The sequence below is a fragment of the Galleria mellonella genome, unplaced genomic scaffold, assembly GCF_026898425.1.
Source record: "Galleria mellonella isolate WM207_F2 unplaced genomic scaffold, CSIRO_AGI_GalMel_v1 utg778, whole genome shotgun sequence".
Taxonomy (NCBI): domain Eukaryota; kingdom Metazoa; phylum Arthropoda; class Insecta; order Lepidoptera; family Pyralidae; genus Galleria; species Galleria mellonella.
The window spans coordinates 904,059-918,652 of record NW_026442150.1 but is presented as its reverse complement, the minus strand read 5'-3'; the positions used below and the strand labels follow the sequence as shown (position 1 = coordinate 918,652).

General features: G+C 37.8%; 2 protein-coding genes across 5 annotated transcripts in view; one reads left to right on the top strand and one right to left on the bottom strand.

The window, feature by feature from the left end:
- The window catches only part of LOC113513711 (uncharacterized), an 84,330-nt gene extending 83,884 nt beyond the window's left edge, over nucleotides 1-446 (top strand). For all 4 annotated transcript variants that reach the window (XM_052901286.1, XM_052901287.1, XM_052901285.1 and 1 more), the window contains one exon: nucleotides 206-446. In XM_052901286.1, the coding sequence (XP_052757246.1) occupies nucleotides 206-283 (78 nt within the window). In that variant the 3' untranslated portion in view covers nucleotides 284-446. The remainder of the gene's footprint in view (nucleotides 1-205) is intronic.
- Nucleotides 447-3,769: 3,323 nt separating this feature from the next.
- LOC113511467 (tropomyosin-like) lies at nucleotides 3,770-12,813 on the bottom strand. Its single transcript, XM_026895125.3, has 8 exons — nucleotides 12,455-12,813; nucleotides 10,588-10,707; nucleotides 10,122-10,245; nucleotides 9,061-9,215; nucleotides 7,429-7,560; nucleotides 6,930-7,046; nucleotides 5,972-6,070; nucleotides 3,770-4,055 (listed from the first exon to the last, which is right to left on the bottom strand). The coding sequence occupies exons 2-8, from the start codon at nucleotides 10,678-10,680 to the stop codon at nucleotides 3,930-3,932; spliced, it is 846 nt and encodes a 281-aa protein (XP_026750926.1). The 5' UTR covers nucleotides 10,681-10,707; nucleotides 12,455-12,813; the 3' UTR covers nucleotides 3,770-3,929.
- Between the last annotated feature and the right edge of the window lie 1,781 nt (nucleotides 12,814-14,594).

The window sequence follows — 14,594 nt, the reverse complement described above, 5'->3', positions numbered from 1 at the left end:
CTTCAAGAAAAGAGCATATTCCTTTTTCAAAGACCGTCAGCACATCTGCAATGCTGTTGGTGTTATGGGTGATCATGGGCGGCGGTAGTCACTTACCATCAGGCGAGCCGTATGCTCGTTTGCCCCCTGTGTTGTAAAAAAAGGTCGCAGAGTCACAGGTTTTTCCGCCATAAAAAGCCCGTTTTTCACAATCTTAAAATTTCAGGTCTCGTGTCTTCTCCGTCATTGTACCGACCCTCGTATCCTGAGCGTGACGCGCACCAACTGGGAGCCCTGGACTTAAAGAAGGGCACCAAAGAAGGAAGATACAGAAGAGCACAGATAAATTGCTAGATGCCACATTGTTTTGTTTCAATCAACCTGTATTTTTATTAATTTTTTTTCACCTGAATGTAATTCATTGTGCGTAATAAAGAAAAATGTTATAAAATTTTTAAATTCTTGTACTAATATTTATTATTTCACTAGCCGTTTCTCGCGGCGTCGCCCGCTTCTAACTATGTAGTTCCCGTATATCATTCTCGTTAAAACTCTTCATATTTTCGGTCTACTTTTTTTTTTATACAACTTAGAATGGCAAACAAGCTGACGGCCCACCTGATGGAAAGTGGTAACCGTCGCTTATAGACATGAGCAGTACCATGGACGTAACAGAGTATACTGTTTCGCCCATGATACCCCCCATGCGTTGCCATTCCTGAGGACTCAGGTGTTATTCCTCCGTACCCAGTAAATTCACGCCATATTCCACCTTTCAAACCGAAATACAGTCAAACACAACTGCTTCACGGTTGAAACACGAATGTGACAGAGGTACCCAAGCAATCGACTTTTGTACAAAGTCTCCCTCTGGTATATATGGTATTATATACTTAAATGATAATTACATACCTAATACCTTCATAAAGTTTCAGCCAATTCAACTGATCGGTTATTTTATAGCATTTTATATGTGACTCTTTAGATTGATATAACTTTTTTAATTATGAACCGATTGAAATAAAACAAACACTAAATGTTAAGTGGAGAAAACCATAACGCATTACTGAGAACTACATTCGAATCGGTTGAGCCATTTCTGAGATTAACGTGCACAAACGTACAGACAAAAAAATCATTGTTTTGTGTTCTATTGCCTTCAAAAAGCCCCCTTTAATAGTTTTTCTTATATATCTTCCATGTACAAACAGCGGCCAGTTACGATTTTATTATATGTATTGATTAAAAAAATTTTTGGTGCCATTTGGTGGCCATCGTGCTAAATTTCAGGCGTATCCATCATGATGGGCTAACTGACCTGTTTCATTCTCACCTATCATCTTTCACTGGTGCCCCGCCGGTGTATACCGATAGCGCGGATGGGGTTACCATTCCATTATCATCTGTTAACAAAAAATTTATCATATAGTTTTGCAAAGACAATCAAAATTGGCCGTACTATCAAAACGTTTATTACATCTAGATAGAAAAAACCTCGAAATAATGATAGGGACAATAACGGGCCATTGTCCATTAAACAAACATTCATACACAACAGGAGCCACAGACAGCCCTCTATGTCGAGGCTGTTTCGACGCCGAAGAAACGACCACTCACGTAATCCTGGAATGTGAGGCTGTGGCCCATCAACGTTTAGAAATCCTCGGAACGGTGAGGTCGCTCCGTGAGGCCTGTGAAGAACCCAGGAAGCTTCTGCACTTCTGGACGGAGCTGGGTTGGCTGTACTAGCCACGACTCATACGCACAACGGCCCAAATGAGAGGCTTAGCGCGGAAAATAGAGTCTTTTTCACATTTTCACATAGTTTTGCAAAAGTACTCTTATATGGATCATTATATATTAAGTTTAATTTGAAATTTAATTCATACATAGACTTAGATTATATAGATAGAGCATCGAGTCTCAAAAACGGGTCAACTTTTTGTCAGCTAATTGTCAAATTAGCTAATTTTTTTATCACTGTTCTATATACTTACGCACACAATGTGTCTTGTCGTATCTATATTTAATAAATAAAATTATTTTATTACGTATTAAAAAGATGCAAAAATTATAAAGCAAAATAAATTTACACGTTTTGGAATCACTCATAACTATTTGTCACGAAAAATTGTATCTAAAAGTTGACTCGCTTTTCTCGAAGCATTTGTATGGAGACACTGTATCTATGTAATCTAAGATATTACGATGTTGCTAATCTAAAATTTTTTTTTGATCGGTGAAAATGGTATGGTAACCCCGCCTGCGCTAACGGGATACGCTGGCGGAGCACCAGTGAAGGGTGATAGATGAGAATGAAAACAGGCCAGTTAGCCCACCATGATGAATTCATCAGGAATTAACCATGATAGTTTCCAGGGAGAACCGCGAGGAGGACGACCTGGTTGGGTATATTGCTAGCAATAGGATTCTCAGTCTCCATTCCCCTAACAACAATAAACAATTTCCCCCCAATCTAAGATATTAGACCTATGAATAAAAATTCGCTGTCATGTCAAATTGCAATTTTCATTTTAATAGGTTCAGAGATATATCGTCTCGGAGACGATATATACATAGGAATAACCTCAATGTTTATAAATAAAACAAGAATATTTTTGGTAAGTAAACAACATTTATTACATTACAAGTATTTTTTATGGAAATAATCAAAATAAAGAGATAAATATCAGATATTTTTTTTTTTACAACACAAGGGGCAAACGAGCATGCGGCTCACCTGATGGTAAGTGACTACCGCCGCCCATGGTCACCTACAACACCAACGGCATTGCAGGTGTGCTGCCGGCCTTTTAAAAAGGAATATGCTCTTTTCTTGAAGGTTATGTTGTTGTATCGGTTCGGTAATACTGCTGCTGTAAGTTGATTCCAAAGAGTGGTTGTGCGTGGGAGAAAGTGCCTTAAAAAACGCACGGTGGAAGACCGCCACTCGTCCAGATGGTTGGGATGAAATTTTAGTTTATGGCGGGTTGGCGGTTTATATTTTGTATTTTTTTTAACACATCTGTATTAAATAAAATATTTTTATTTCTATTTCATCTACCTTAATTTTACTATTACCTAATTTTTTACCGCGCAATCGATCTATCCTTCTATCCAGATCCCGTCGGAAATAATATACAATTTATTCCCATATCAATTTATCTCCAACTTTTATTAGAGAAGTATATATAATAAGTTTCTTGTTTGTGAAGTTTTAAAATGTCATATTTAAAGAGTTATTTTTTTTTTATTCAGGTACCATTGTGGGTACTATATTTAATTATATTAAACGTTTTTGTAACGTTTTTATAATACTATATTAAACGTTTTTGTAACGCATGTTTGATATTCTTTGCATTGTCTAGCCAATTAAAAAAAAAAAACTGGTAGGTATTATTCTTAATCTATGGTGTAATACTATATCTAACAATAACAAGTGGAATATAGTTTTTTATTAATGCGTGTACACTATTCAAATTTAATGTTTTATTGTATGTAAAATTAGGTTATCAACGGTATTTTAAACATTTATCCCATTACATGCAATATTATAGATCAGTTAAAAATATATTTATTTATTCATACTTTATTATACACAAATATTGTACATTAATGGGTAAAAAAATATCAAATTTAACACAAATATAGTTCTAAACACAGAACAAATAATCACGTTATAGTTCTAGATGTAGAAACGTAACGTAGTTAACTTTTTTTCTATTTTTTTAAGCAGAGCATTTTTTTAAATATAATCCATAGATAAAGGACAGAAGTATTAGTAATGAAAGTTGCATAGATTAAGAAAAATACTTTTTTTTTTACGGAAATATGTTTATTTTTTCAATTGACAGATAATGCAAATGTTGCCACGTTTTGATATGAAATTGTACTGGTATGCACGATGGTAAGTTACATATCTCTGACATGTTTTTTATGATTTTTGTCTTCTAAGCGAACTTGGAGCACGGCTTCCTTAGCGGTTGCAAGGGGAGCCGCAGCGACGCGACGCAGCTCTTGGTGGTGGATAGTTCCTTCCTCAATCGTATAATGTCGAGCTCAGCCTGCCTCTTACGCTGGAAATGCACTGTCAGCTTATTCTCACACCGGTTCACGCGGCTTTACTTGCGGAAAACCTATTTTAACTGTCCGTTGGTGAACATAGGCCTCCCTTTTGGGGGGTTTGCCAGTAGTTGCCACGCTTACTACATGGGTTGACAATTGCAGTTAGTTTTTGGTGATTTTTAAGAGGGACGCTGCTGTCCATCCCCCGACTATTAATTTTTCTTAGTCGCCTCTTACGACACCCACAGGAAAGGAAGGGGTGGCGTATTCTATGCCGGTATCGGGGTTTTTTAAACAGAATCTAATCGAACGAAAGAATGAAAACTCTTTATTAAAGAGTGATGTAGATTATAAAGAATAACAATATGTACATAAACAAAAAGAATTAATTGCCCAAGTTTTATTACTAGATACGAGGTTTGTCCGGAAAGTACGTATAAAAGTTTTTTAAAAATTTTATTTTACAATTATTCAGGTAAATCAATTTTATCCCCTTCAAAGTACTCCCCCTGTGACATAATGCACTTGTGCCAACGCCGTTTCCACTGTGAGAAGGCTCCTTGAAAGTCCTCTGGTTGTAGGTTTCTCAGCTGCCCCGTCGTAGCTTTTTTTATCTCATTTATGTCCCCCAAATGCCGCCCCCGAAGTACCAATTTGGTTTTTGGGAACAAGAAGAAGTCACACGGGGCCAAATCCGGCGAATAGGGGGGATGTTCGGTCACCGTAATGGAATTTTTACTCAAAAACTCACGGAACGATCTTGGCGCAAATTTTTTTCATTTGAAGTTCGTTTCTTAGAATTTCGTGGACCACGGTTTTGCCCAAATTAAGCTCTTCAGCCACCTGTCTGACCGTTAAACGACGGTCCCCATTAACACAAGTTCGAATTCTTTCCACGTTTTCGTCGGAATGTGAAGTGGAAGGACGTCCTGAACGTGGGTCATCTTGAACGCTTTCTCGGCCCTCTCTGAATCTTTTTAGCCACTTGTGGACGGTTGGTTCCTTCACAGCATCATCCCCATAAACTGTTCTGAGATCGGCAAAAATTTCACGGCCATTCTTGCCGAGTTTCGAGAGAAACTTGATTACGACGCGCTGCTCTTCAACGGAAGCGGGCTCCATGCCGACGGGGTTTCGTTAAGAGGTAACTTCACAGATGGCGTGACAAGCCAGTTCGCACCGCACGGCGGTCAGACCAGAACTGAAGCATTGTTAGGGACATAAGGAAGGGGTCCTGCGCTTACCTGGCCTCCCCACTCCTCTTTCTCGCATTCCAGAACACTTTTATACGAACTTTCCGGACAGACCTCGTATACACATACTACAGCATAATGCTGAGCACGCACCTCATTTTGCAGGTATTGCGACGCACGCACACACACATTCATTTTTGATGAAATTGTTATAATACGAATCGTTTTATTTTTCTTTTTTAATTTTATATATATATTTTTTTTTTTTTATAAATATTTTTTTGTGTTGTTTCTTTATTATAATTCTTAATATATGGATTTTTTTTTAACCCCTGTGTGGGTGCCGTCGCATATTTCTTGTAAAATAAAGTTTTTTCTTTCTTTCTTTCTTTCATATATTTACCAGAGGGAGACTTTGTACAAAAGTCGATTGCTTGGGTACCTCTGTCTCATTCGTGTTTCTACTGTGAAGCAGTTGTGTTTGTATGGCTGTGTTTCGGTTTGAACGGTGGGATATGACGTGAATTTACTGGGTACAGAGGAATAACACCTGAGTCCTCAGGAATGGCAACGCATGGGGGGTATCATGGGCGAAACAGTATACTCTGTTATGTCCACGGTACTGCTCATGTTTATAGGCGACGGTTACCACTTTCCATCAGGTGGGCCGTCAGCTTGTTTGCCATTCTAAGTAGTATAAAAAAAAGTATATAATAGCAAATATTATAAGATACCTTCAGTTCGTTAGCGAGCCTGGCCTCCACTTGAGCGACCCTCTGTCGCAGCTCCGCTATATCGCGCATCAGACGCGCGGCTGCCAATTTGTTGTCAGCCTAAAATAATTAACAATACCATATCTTGGAGCTATTGGTTTCGTCACCTTCCTACCCTTACCCCAATTATTGGTTTCATCCACATCACAAAATGATTTAGCTCATAGCTTTACGCCCGCCGCCTGCCTGACGTCAACCCTCTTCGGGAATACATTTGTTGGTGGTTCCTGCCACCTACGGTATGGAGGAAAGGATTGAAGGGAAAACAGAACGGAATGTTGGAAATGCTTAAAGGAAATCGGTAAATAAGAACTATTGGTTTTGTTTAAAATTATTTTCCAAGGCCTTTATTTTCTTTATCTATGCCTATAATGAAGTACCGCGTTTGTGGTTCACTGTTCGTCCCAAAGGGTGACTGGTAGAGAATGTTGCTAGCATTAAGTCCGCCTTTTGTACCATATTTTCTTTTGGTTAGTAAACTTATTTAAATAAATAAATAAAATGCCATCTTCTATTATTGAGGCGAATGTAATGGACACACACAATGCATTTTATTTATATTTCTTTTTATTATTATTTTTAATAAGGAATTTCGCGACTAACTCTTGGCCACAGCAGAATATAAGAGTTTGCTCTCTTGAGAGCAAAGCAATAAACTGAGTTGTGGCCATTTTGTGTTATTATGACACACGTATGATGGAAGGGAAAGAAAGGAGATTGTTGGTTTATATATTTTGCTATTTTTTTTGTTCTGTTGCTTTTTTATTTTCATTCTTTTATCTCATTTGCTGTGTATTATGTTTATGTTTTTTTTTTTTGTAATTTGTGTGCTGTAAGTAATGTAAATAAATTATCTATCTATTTCTATCCCTATATCCTTCAGGTTCCTTCAAAGGCCGGTGCAGATGATAATACTCACGATTCTGGAAGGCGCGTTCTTGGCAACACTCCTGCTCACCATATTTGGCAGGTCTGCTACGGAACACGGCGTGAAGATACTTTCAGTTGGATGCAGTTTTCCCACGCCTTGTATGGCCTACGAAATTAATGTAATCGCATTAAGGTCACTAAACAAAATTGGATAAGAAATACCTTTTTTTAATGGATGATAATGGAATTGTAACCCCATCTGCGCTATCGGTATACACTGGCGGGGCATCAGTGAGAGATGATAGGTGAGGATGAAAGCAGATCAGTTAGCTCATCATTAGGAATTGAACTACAACTAACCACGATGGTTTCCAGGGGGAACCGCGTGGAGGTCGATCTGACAGGGTATATGGCTAACAATGGGACTGGTATTCCGCAATATCAACAATCACTCCCATCCCTCCTTGGATGGAGGCTTATGACTCACTCGGGTGGGCGGGATTCCTTGGTTCTCCCATAAGGGATCTTAAAGATACTGAGTACCTCACCTGAGCGACAGCAGTTCTAGCATGCTGCACGTGATGGGCCTCTTCTTTCTCCAGATGGCGTTTCAGGTGGTCTATCTCGGTGGCGAGACAGTGCTTCTCTTTCTCCAGCCGCTGGTTGGCTTGTTTTAATGCCTTGAATAGTAGTAAGTAAGTAGTGATCAGGGTTGCCAGATTAGATATTATTTTATCTGTGTAGTAGAAAAATGTCTAATCTGGCAACCTAAATTTGGTGAAATTAATTTCTTGAAGAAATTTTTGGAGAAAAGTGAGGACCCAAGAAAGGTTGGAGAAATTTGAATATTTGCTTTGGAAATTTTGGACAATTTTTTTACTAATTGTAAACTCTGCTCATGTATATAAGGTACTTAAAAATAGTAAAATACATGACTAAATTTGCCCAAAATTTGACTAGGAATAGAGTAGATCAGAGAGAGACTTTGTACAAAAGTCGATTGCTTGGGTACCTCTGTCCGATTCGTGTTTCTACCGTGAAGCAGTTGTGTTTGCATGGCTGTTTCGGTTTGAAGGGTGGGATATGGCGTGAATTTACAGGGTACAAAGAAATAACACCTGAGTCCTCAGGAATGGCAACGCATGGGGGGGGGGTATCATGAGCGAAACAGTATACTCTGTTAAGTCTATGGTACTGCTCATGTCTATAAGCGACGGTTACCACTTTCCATCAGGTGGGCGGTCAGCTTGTTTGCCATTCTAAGCTGTATAAAAAAAAAGAATAGAAAAATTGATAGGACCGGTATAGAATAGGAACTAACTGCGGTTGCTAATCCGTTTGCCAAACGTGGCAACTACGTGCAAAACTTACTTAAGACTTATGTTTAGCAGTGGACAGTTAAAAGCTGATATGGCGGTGATGACAAAGATGCAGCATCTTAGAATTAATAAGATATGTTTGAATTAAACATTTTCACCTTGATGAACTATGCCTACGCAGATCTTACCTTGACATGTCATGTCTCCATAGGTTGGTGAATAATCACATTGATTGCCCACCTCTACTGGAGAAACTAGATTACAATGTATCTGCTAGAGTGCCGCGGCATCCTTGCAATCTATTTAAAAATGCAGCTTGCCGAACAAACTTGGGCCGCGAATCACCTATCGTCCGCATAACGCGTCTGTATAACGATATTGTAAAAACCAAGCCTGAACTTGATATTCACAACGATTGTCACTCCGTGTTCATGGCTAAATTGAAATGTTGATGTACCTCGCCATTGCATTATATTTATTTATAATTTAAAATAATTTAATTACAATTTCTATTTATTTATTTTATATTATTATTCATATTATTAATATTTTTTATTCATTTAATGACATTTAATAATTTAGTTCCATTTAAATGTTCATCAAACACAAGGCATGCTGTGGTCGCGTATAAATGTAAGAACAGTTAGACCTAATCTACCAGTGTATTGTATTGAAATGTTTCGCTGTATCTTATGTTGGTAATCCTATAAATAAATAAATAAATACCTTCATATTAATTTTACACTTTCGCGTTGTTTATAGATATTTTAAAACGTCAGCAATAAAGAAGCAGGTATGTAGGTACTATTTACCTGCAAAATATTTTAATCACGTTAAAAGCCGATAGTGTATTTAATTTACCTTCATTTTCTCTTTCTTCTCGAAGTGGCATTCTTCTATTCGCCGTTTGAGCTTCCTCTTCAATTCTTCTAGAAGATTCGAGAGGGTGGCACGGTTGGCTTCGAGGTCGGCTCGTTGCTGCACGATCTGATTGATCGCAGTCAGGAGTTTGATTCCTGTGGTAAAAAATATAAAAAAATATTTTTTTTTTAATTTTAATTTTTGACACCTCCACTAGATGGAGTGATGTGCTCAAATGTATTGCAAGGAGTTAGTGAATGATGGAGGTGGCTTAGGACCGTTCTTTATGGCAGTTTATGGGGGAGAGTTATGTTCAGCTGTGGACGGATAATGGATGAGATTTTAATATGAAATAAGAAAAAAAATGGAAATCAAACGGAACCGGTATCTATTCATTGAATATTTCATATACGGAACGCTTGTCGTGTGTGTTCAACTCGCACTTGACTGATTTTATATCTTAACAGGATACAACCTTATGTTGAAACAAACAAAACATATTTACAAAATTTCATTCAAATAGATTAGCGGTAACGGACATTGTGACACCGGGTTTTAGAATATCCCCTCTAATATTACAATTTTTTTTTATACAACTTAGAATGGCAAACAAGCTGACGGCCCACCCGATGGAAAGTGGTAACCGTCGCCTATACACATGAGCAGTACCATGGACATAACAGAGTATACTGTTTCGCTCATGATACCCCCCATGCGTTGCCATTCCTGAGGACTCAGGTGTTATTCCTCTGTACCCTGTAAATTCACGCCATATCCCACCCTTCAAACCGAAACGCAGCCATGCAAACACAACTGCTTTACGGTTGAAACACGAATGGGACAGAGGTGGCCAAGCAATCGACTTTTGTACAAAGTCTCCCTCTGGCTAAAGTGAGTTTGTTTGTTTATTACCTTATAGGTAGCTCCTTAATGGCTCAACCAATCTCTATGAAATTTGGTTTACATGTAGGGTGCACAAGAATATAGGCTTTTTATCTCAGTCAGTAAACATATCCCGGTTACGCGGGCGAAATTCCGGTTAAAAGCTAGTTATAATTTACTCTGCTCGTTGAGCCTGAAGCGTTGAGCGGCCGGCTGGAAGTGGCAGGAGTCAGGGCTCGGCGCCCCGGAGTCAGGGCCGGAGTAGGGCGCGTAGTTGGGGAGGCTCGAATCCGGCGGGGATTCCTGATAATTTACAATTATAACTAGATGGGGGGAAAGGGATTGTTAGTAATGGAGACTGAGAATCCCATTACTAGCAATATACCCAACCAGGTCGACCTCCTCGCGGTTCTCCCTGGAAACTATCAAGGTTAATTCCTGATGAATTCATCATGATGGGCTAACTGGCCTGTTTTCATTCTCACCTATCACCCTTCACTGGTGCTCCGCCAGCGCATCCCGTTAGCGCAGGCGGGGTTACCATTCCATTATCGTCCATTAAAAAAAAATATAAGAATTAAAAATAAAGTATACATAAACAATTTTTTTTTCTTTTTTTTGTTACTTCATTAGTAGGTTACTTACCAAAGATTTATATTTAGGTAAATCCTCACTTGTAAACCTGACGCTGTGGTTCCTAGGGATCCTCGAGCCCGCGTGAAGTATCCTCAAGGACATTTTTTGCTTTATTAATTAGTTTAATACCTAAAAGAATTAAAATTATTTATTTATTTATTTAAGGCAAACAAACGGCTAAAACAATACATAATTATATACTTAAATAGTAATTTGGTAGCCATTAGAATTTGCACAAAATAAAATACAAGTAAACGAAACACAAAGTTAGACAATACTAAAATTAAACAAAATTAAACAAATATAAACAAAATTAAACAAATATAAACAAAATTAAAACAAATATAAACAAATATAAACAAAATTAAACAAATATAAACAAAATTAAACAAATATAAACAAAATTAAACAAACAAATACTATTGAAAACTACAGCAGCATTGTCAATAATAATGCTCAGAAGTTAATAAAACATTTTTTCAGAAAACCATTTTTACAAAAAAAATATATCTTATTGTGTAGGTACTGGTATTATTTATTTATTTATTTAAACTTTAATACATAGTAAAATTCTATGTACATATGGCGGACTGAACACCGTACGGTGTTCTCTACCAGTCGAGCATTGGGCGAACAGAGAAATAAGTAGGCGATGTATTATTGAATAGAGGAAATATAAAGCAATACTTGATAGTATTAATATATTATAAACATATAATTAGACTAATATAAACATACACATAATATATTAAATAAATAAATATATATATATAATAAATAAATCCTTAAAACCTAATATATAAAATTCTCGTGTCGCGGTGTTTATTACCAAACTCCTCCGAAACGGCTTTACCGATTTTTATGAAATTTTGTGTGCATATCGGGTAGGTCTGAGAATCGGCCAACATCAATTTTTCATACCCCTCAATGATAAGGGTGACCCACACCTAAATATTTTTGTTTTATTTTTTCGACAATTTTTTTTTTTATTTTTATTTTATTATGATTTAGCATTGTAAAATACATACAAATTCCAATTTTCATGCTTTTACGATCAACCCCTGCTTTTTAATCGCGATTTTTATATGCCGCAATAGGGTTGCAAGATGGCAATCCAATATAATAATTGTAGTACGATACATTTTCATGTATAGTTCTAGAGATAATGTATATGGTAAAACAATGTTTGCCGAGTCAGCTAGTAATATTATAAATATGAAAGTGAGTTTGTTTATTACCTTATAGCTCCTTAACGGCTTAACCATTTCATGTATAGTTCTAGAAATTATGTAAAACAACGTTTACCGAGTCAGCTAGTTATATAATTAGTATATAAAACAAATAAAACAACTGTAATAGAAGAGCAAATAGCAAGCAATCTATGACTCAAATATAGTAACCAGCAGGCGAAGTTTGCAAGCAAGTAGAAACAAGTAAGCAGTTGTGTTTGCATGGCTGTGTTTCGGTTTGAAGGGTGCGATATGGCAGTGAATTTACTGGGTACAGAGGAATAACACCCGAGTCCACAGGAATGGCAACGCATGGGGGTGTATCATGGGCGAAACAGTATACTCTGTTATGTCCATGGTACTGCTCATGTGTATAGGCGACGGTTACCACTTTCCATCGGGTGAGCCGTCAGCTTGTTTGCCATTCTAAGTTGCATAAAAAAAAGTTATTTGACATAAATAAATATGATAAAAAAAAATGCTATAATGTATCATTGTTTGTTACCTTATAGCGGCTTAACTGCTCAATCGATAACAATGAAATTTGGTATATACGCACTTCATGGGGAAGGAAAGGACACAGGCTACTTTGTAACCCGGTTACGCAAACAAAGTCGGGGGTAAAAGCTAGTAAACTGTAATCGTACCGTAATAGAGAATCCGCCGGCGGGGTCGACTGCGTCCGTTATGCAGAATTTACGTTCCCCACTGGGAGCTAGTTTGGGTGCTCAATCATTATACAGGATGTTGCTAAAAGTTGCCTAAATTTTTTTTTTTATACAACTTAGAATGACAAACAAGCTGACGGCCCACCTGATGGAAAGTGGTAACCGTCGCCTATAGACATGAGTAGTACCATGGACATAACAAAGTATACTGTTTCGCTCATGATACCCCCCATGCGTTGCCATTCCTGAGGACTCAGATGTTATTCCTTTGTACCCAGTAAATTCACTGCCATATCCCACCTTTCAAACCGAAACACAGCCATGCAAACACAACTGCTTCACGGTTGAAACACGAATGGGACAGAGGTACTCAAGCAATCGACTTTTGTACAAAGTCTCCCTCTGGTAATTAAAAATTAAATATTTACATCATTATCATCCTAACAGCCGTTAATGGGGGGGGGGGGGGAGAGAAATTGTTAGTAATACATGACTACCAGTCCAATGCTAGCAATATACCCCTATCAGATAGAAACCGTGCTGAATTCCAGGTGTATTCATCACGATGGGCTAACTGACCTGCCTGTTTCTCATCTATCAATCCTCACTGGGCCTCTTCAGCGTATACAGTTAGCGCAGGCGGGGTTACCATTCCATTATCATTCATTAAAAAAAATCTACCGTTAATTGTCCATTGCTGGACATCAGCCTCCCCCATAAGGGGGTATTACCAATAGGTAATATTTATATGTGAATTTAAATCCTTAAAATCCGAGGGAATGAAATTAGAAATGCACTCTCCATTTTTAGCAATACACTCTATCAGTTCGAGCTCCACGCGGTTCCCCGTAGGAAGTAGTGGAAGGTAGAGTTTACGCTGGCTTAGTACTCTTTTCCTGGGAGGATAGCTTCCAGGGGTCACCGCGTGGATGTCGACCTGATAAGGTATGTTGCTGACAAGCAGGCAGTTAGACCCCATTACTAACAATCCCTCCCCCCCTCTCCCTACCGTGTTGAGCTGTTAGACCACCAAGGTTGATTCTTGTAATATTCCCATGCCTTTACTTTTTTTCTGTAATCCTTAGAATGGCAAACAACTTAACGGCCCACCTAATGGAAAGTGATAACCGTTGCCTATAGGCATGAATAGTACCATGGACGTAACAGAGTATACTGATACCTATGGCAGTTCTTATGAGTGGGGGAAACGGATTGTTAGTAAGGGAGTCTAAGAGCCCCATTGCTAGCAATATAGCCTACTAGGTCGACCTCCATGCGGTTTCCTTGGAAACCACCATGATTAATTCATGTCTTTTTTTATACAACTTAGAATGGCAAACAAGCTGACAGCCCACCTGATGGAAAGTGGTAACAGTCGCACATAGACATGAGCAGTACCATGGACATAACAGAGTATACTGTTTTGCCCATGATACCCCCCATACGTTGCCATTACTGAGGACTCAGGTGTTATTTCTCTGTACCCTATAAATTCACACCATATCCCACCCTTCAAACCGAAACAGCCATGCAAATACAGCTGCTTCACGGTAGAAACACTAATGGGGCAGAGGTACCTAAGCAATCGACTTTTGTACAAAGTCTCCCTCTAGTAAAATATCCCACTAGGTCCTACCTCCATGCGGTTTCCTTGGAAACCATCATGATTAATTCATGATTTGCTTTCAATGACTGATTATTGTCTATAAACATGAAAAGTACCAACATCAGACGAACAGATGGGGCGAAAATCTCCACCCTCAAGTCGTATACATACCTTTTATACGCACGAAGCGCTTTGTATCTTCCTACATCGTGCATACAGCCAAATTTAAATTTCAAATTGAAATCAATTATTGCATGAATATGGATACATACATTAGATGAAAATAATAATTACATGTCCATTATTCCACATTCTACCATATCGGCGTGTACAATATAAAATTATAGTAATAATAACTTATAACAATAAAAACAACGTCAATAATAATAATAAAATGTAAAAATGCCAATAAAAATAATTAAATTGCACGTCTAATATTTATCAATGTAATAGTCATGTAACGTATAGTAACACTTGGCTGTCAAATATTCTTTTGCTTTTTTCTTAAATACA

Bases quoted from the DNA above. Each gene is read 5' to 3' on its own strand.
- LOC113511467 (XM_026895125.3), bottom strand. From the start codon at position 10,680: ATGTCCTTGAGGATACTTCACGCGGGCTCGAGGATCCCTAGGAACCAC. The intron at 10,246-10,587 runs GTAAGTAACCTA...GTAAATTATCAG, and splicing joins TACCTAAATATAAATCTTTG to GAATCCCCGCCGGATTCGAG. The intron at 6,071-6,929 runs GTGAGTATTATC...TAATTATTTTAG, and splicing joins AGAACGCGCCTTCCAGAATC to GCTGACAACAAATTGGCAGC.